At 34.9% G+C, this 5,000-nt stretch overlaps 1 protein-coding gene across 2 annotated transcripts in view; it reads left to right on the top strand.

The window, feature by feature from the left end:
* Nucleotides 1-5,000, top strand: part of LOC137978918 (myotubularin-related protein 7-like) — a 32,865-nt gene that overhangs the window by 12,073 nt on the left and 15,792 nt on the right. For both annotated transcript variants that reach the window (XM_068826037.1, XM_068826038.1), the window contains exons 5-9: nt 188-333; nt 2,196-2,267; nt 2,869-2,974; nt 3,333-3,383; nt 4,338-4,428. In XM_068826037.1, coding sequence (XP_068682138.1) covers nt 188-333; nt 2,196-2,267; nt 2,869-2,974; nt 3,333-3,383; nt 4,338-4,428 — 466 coding nt within the window. The remainder of the gene's footprint in view (nt 1-187; nt 334-2,195; nt 2,268-2,868; nt 2,975-3,332; nt 3,384-4,337; nt 4,429-5,000) is intronic.

The following is a 5,000-nucleotide window of genomic DNA, read 5'->3' as shown; positions in this document are numbered from 1 at the left end:
TAGGGATTCAAAGCACCTATTCAAATGCACATTTTGGTTAATGGCAAGTAAAGCAACTCATTTAACAACAAAACATTTAAAATGAATTAAACTTTCAAGAAAGATTTTTAAAAGCAAAAAAAGGTTTGAAAATGAAACATTAATTTTGTTATTAATCTTGCGGGCTATTATTGTTGTCCTTTTACAGATCACAGTTACGAAATTGTGGCATCTATTCCTCTTACAAGTATTTGTGAGGTAAAAAAGTTTTCCAAGAAGAACTTGCCAAAAGACAAGCAGATGTTTTTGATGGATGGAATTGAAATTGTCTGCAGTAACATTCAGTCTTACAGGGTAAGAAGTCTCAAAATGAATTTCAACTGTTTCACTTTAAAAATTATGGTGTTGCCATGATGATTATCGATCTGGGGCCAGTTCCAGAAAGATGTAATAACTCTATTCCAGGGATAAATGTGCCTTACCCAGCACATTTATCCCCGGAACAGAGTTATTACACCTTTCAGGAACCCACCCCTGTAAAATAATCTTGTCTTTGTCAGGGTAGAATTTTTTCTTGGGAAGTTTCATGCCTACTTGATGATCCATGTCTTTTTAATGTGAAAGGGCTATTTTAGTATTCACAATAGTTGAGCAATTTCTCACCCACTGATTGGCAAACTTTTATCATCAATAAGAGTACAGATACATACAATTTTAATTTAGGTGAAGCTGAAAGTATCAATATGGAGGATTTGCTAGACTTTAACCTGTTTGATTTTTTGTCTTACATAATTATACCCTCAGGTGAGGAAGTTGAGATATGTACTGAAAAATGTTCCTACCTCAAAATGGCTCGATTTTCACTAAGCCTTGAACATTTTTTATCTCCTTGAGGGTTTTTATGCAAGTATTGTCAAATTTTCAGCCAATGAAATTTTATCACTTGTTACTAGCAGCTAATGCACCTACAAGAAAAGTTATGGGCGATAAATTGTGCCAGTTGGAATAAAACTGCATATATTTTAGTGTTGGCATATTATATCTGTTTATTTAACGGGAGAATTATACCCTTTTTCATTTTTGATATTGTAAAAAACAAATTACCGTTAAGGCAGTTTTAACGTGTCCTCTTATTGATGAGAAAAAATTTTGTCGTAACATTGTCAAGGTTGTTGTGGCTCCATGAGCTGAAGGTGCCTTCAGCTTGTGAATATGTTGTAGTTCAATTTTTTTGACTGGTTTCATTTTTTTTAACCAGTTTGGGTAAAGTAAAGTAGACCTTATTTAACATCGATAACTCGTAACAGTAATTCAACTGACAAACCTGAGGTCGACGGTGCGCTCATTTTACTCCCCCCTCTCCATCAGTGCTCCGTTTTACGGGTATTTAAAGCTACTTAGCTACACGGAAAGGAAAGGAGTCGAAACAAGGATGCAAGATCCGGGAATCGAACTCAGGACCTCTTGCACCAAGGCCGCGCACTAACCGACTGTGCCATCCCTGCTCCTAAAGCTTTTTAACTGGTTTATATTTATCAACTGTCTAAAAAAACTGGTTTATTTTGATCAACTGTCTCAAAAGGGATTTTCATTTTTTGGGGGTGTAGTTAAAACACAGGGACTTTGTTTTTTAGGGGGTCTGAAAAAGAACAAGGCACTCCTTTTCTCTGTTCTACTAAGTCTTCTCCTACAGCAATACCCCTCCCTGATCTTCCCCATTGCCTCTATCTACCCCACCTCTCCTTCAAAGCCCTTTCTAGGCAGCCACCTCCTTGAATACCCCTTATACCTACCCCCTACATCAATTCTCACAGACATTTCATACTTTTCAAGAGTTTTCTTTTTAATCACCTGAACTACTTTGTTCACCTGAATGCTGTTTTCTGGTGGCCATTGTATAACTCTCTATCTGCCGCAAGTTGAAAGTTGCTACCTCTCCCTTAGTAACTGTTTCAGAGATGGTAGTGTCATCTACTTCTTTTCATAAGTGTGTGGCTAAATCATTAACCATGACTGAGTTTGGCTGCTGGCTGATTTCTGGAAAAGCGACAACCATTTTTTTTTTGTATTTTTTAAAAATTTCCTGTCCAATTAACTGCCTGGTTTGGTTTGTTATATGTACGTGTAGTGAGCCTCTTAGTTTTTCCTTGCTCAATTCCTGGTGAACAGACAGTAACGGACTTGTGTGGAGTAATAACAGACCTTTTTATTTCCAGTTCTGTTTAGGCCTTCAGAGCACCACAGATGCTGAATCTGTTATGAAAGTTATTCTTCGAAACTCAAAAGTTGTAAGTTCTTTACAGTAATTATCATCTCCACTTATGTCCAAAAGGTTCGATCAAACCCCAAATTAAAATGGCTACTATAATGTCAAAAACTTGTATAAATATAAAATAAGTACAGTCAATCTTAAATGCAAAAAAATTCATAACCAACTTTAGACTGTCAGGCATGGCTCTTATACACCTTATTCCAAAATGGCCACCATTTAAATATTCTTTTGTTTTTATTCAAATTAGCCCTTGATGCTTCGTTCTGAAGCTTAAAATTCAAAATAATATTTTATCTTGAACGAGGCAACAAGGGCCAATTTGTTATCCGCATAAACCAACGGCCATTTTGGAATAAGGTGTATAAACATTCCCTATGGAAAGCCTGTTGACTACAATGCTGTGGTTCAGCTTTTTGCCGAAAGATAGCCCCGAAGAAAGCATTCTTGTTGATCCTGTCTTTGACAAAACACAAAATTGAAAAAAGATAAAATGCAGTGTATTTTTATCATAGTTTTATGAAATGCAAATTTGCATTGCTTTTGCGCAGCTTTGTTATAATTATTTTGATGCAAAACTTAAGAGTGGCATTTTAACTTTAAAGAATGTTTTTTTGCAGAGTTTTCGGGAGTTATTTTGCTTTTCGCACAAGTTTGCGATCCTTTTGCCACAATCCTGTGATATTTTGGACAGCAGTGATGCTTCAAACTTCTACAAGTTCAAAAGTAAGAAGATTGTACAAGTATCTCTATCAGGGTTATGATAATAATAATTATTATTTACTGTAAAATTCTTAGTGATCTTTAAACAATGCTACAAATTATTGCTTTTAAGTCAGCTCTACTGTTTCAAATCTTTCTTCATTGGTTCATTTTATTTCATGCTAATTACAGAAAAAGTGGGCTGACTAGAATTTAAGAAACTAATACTCATTCTTTTCAATAATTGCATATATGAAATAATTTTACCATCTTATCTACTTCAGAATAACAACACACTGACCTCAATTAACATGAATTTGAAGAGCTAGAGATGATTATTCTTAAACTCAAGTTGATTTTATTTTCTATTTTGCCATTGTAGTGGAATATGACAGGCTGAAGCTTTTTCCTTCAGAGGAGTGGAGAACATATGGTAAGTATGGTATTTGTTATTGTTATTTTGTTGTCTAAACTGGCACTGTAATTGCTGTTTTTAGGTCAAACCTGGGTTAGAATCTGTACAACATTCCTTACAACCCTCAAGATTAGATATGAAAATTAATACATTTGTTGCACAAAAAGCTACCAGTATTTGTTTTTTTAATTTTTGGCAACTTTCTGCAGACGCCATCTCCGGCCAGTTTTTGCAAGTAGTAGCTTCAGTGCACTTCAATTGTTATTGGCAACAAAACTACACCATTATTTCTTGGTCTTGCTTGATGCAAAGATGGTTTTAGTGTTTTGACTGAATTAGCCTGACACTGGCCCTTTAAGCCTTAGTGAAGAATAATCAACTCCATCTTCTGATCAAGTGGAACTTTTCACCTCAATGACAGAAACAACACCAAAGTAATAGTTAACACAGATGATGAAATATTTGTTCTATGAATGGTTTATAGGCTAGTGATTTGTTCAAAAAACATAGGACTTGCTGCTGCTGCTGGCAAGCTAAATTTAACTCTATTTCTGTCTTTAACAGAAGTTACTATTGTTTCGTCAGAAATCATCTCAGCAAGTTGTGCAAGAAAATTCAATTCATCAGAAAAAATCGTGATGATGATAATAACGATAACGATAACGATAACGATAACGATAATAATAATAATAATAATAATAATAATAATATTATTATTATTATTATTATTATGAACAGTTATATTAAAATAAATATTAGCGTTGCACAATGTAATAACATTATTGTAAAATACCCTTGCTTAAAAAGAGAAGAATCTTGTACATGACTGTACAATGTATAGTTTCTGATTATTTTTATATTGAGTGTTTGTTTTAAATAATTAAAGTGAACTCCAGTTTAGTTTTGTTTGCAGGAAGTACATGGTATCATTCTTGTTTCAATTTACTGTTTATTGTACCTTTTTCCACTCAGATGGCAGGCACCCCTTGCAGTATCCCTCAGAGACTGCTGTTCCTGCATCTGTGACAAGTGAGGAGCTGATTGATGTGGCAAATTTTCACAGGTAAGAATATACACTTACATGTACAGTTGTAATGACTTCATGACTCAGGCAGTGTAATGTTTAGTTGAATCATTTCTTGCCTTTGTTGTCTTAAAAAAATGGTCTCTGGCAAAAAAAAAAAAGGCAAAAAAAAAGTTAATATAAACCTAGTAGAAAAAAGGAGTGGGAACTTTCCATTTTTCGAACTCTTAGACCATAACTTGACACAAATGCCAAAAATACCCCCCTCCTCTTGCCCCTCGCCCCTCCCAACACATTGTTGCTCAGGAAGAAGCTTATAATATTATCTTCTAGTTCAGGCAAAAGGAAGGGGGTGGGGGGGGGGGGGGGGAGGGGTTAGACAGGGGTTAGTTTACAGTGTACTTTTATCAACTCAATTGGTAAACCAAAGTCAATTTCCTTGTGTAATCCAGCCAGTGAAAAAGCACAGTTTATTTTGAAGCTAACTCTGTCATCATCTCTTCTTTCATTCCCAAGATCTGAATGTTTATTCTCCTTACTGACTGTCATACATTTTTTTTATGTCTGAGTTATGTGAATTTGATGATGTAGCCTGACAAAAAACATTCTGG

The sequence above is a fragment of the Montipora foliosa genome, chromosome 12 (genome assembly GCF_036669935.1).
Source record: "Montipora foliosa isolate CH-2021 chromosome 12, ASM3666993v2, whole genome shotgun sequence".
NCBI classification, from domain to species: Eukaryota; Metazoa; Cnidaria; class Anthozoa; order Scleractinia; family Acroporidae; genus Montipora; species Montipora foliosa.
The sequence above is the reverse complement of the archived record's forward strand: the minus strand, read 5'-3'. Positions and strand labels throughout refer to the sequence as shown.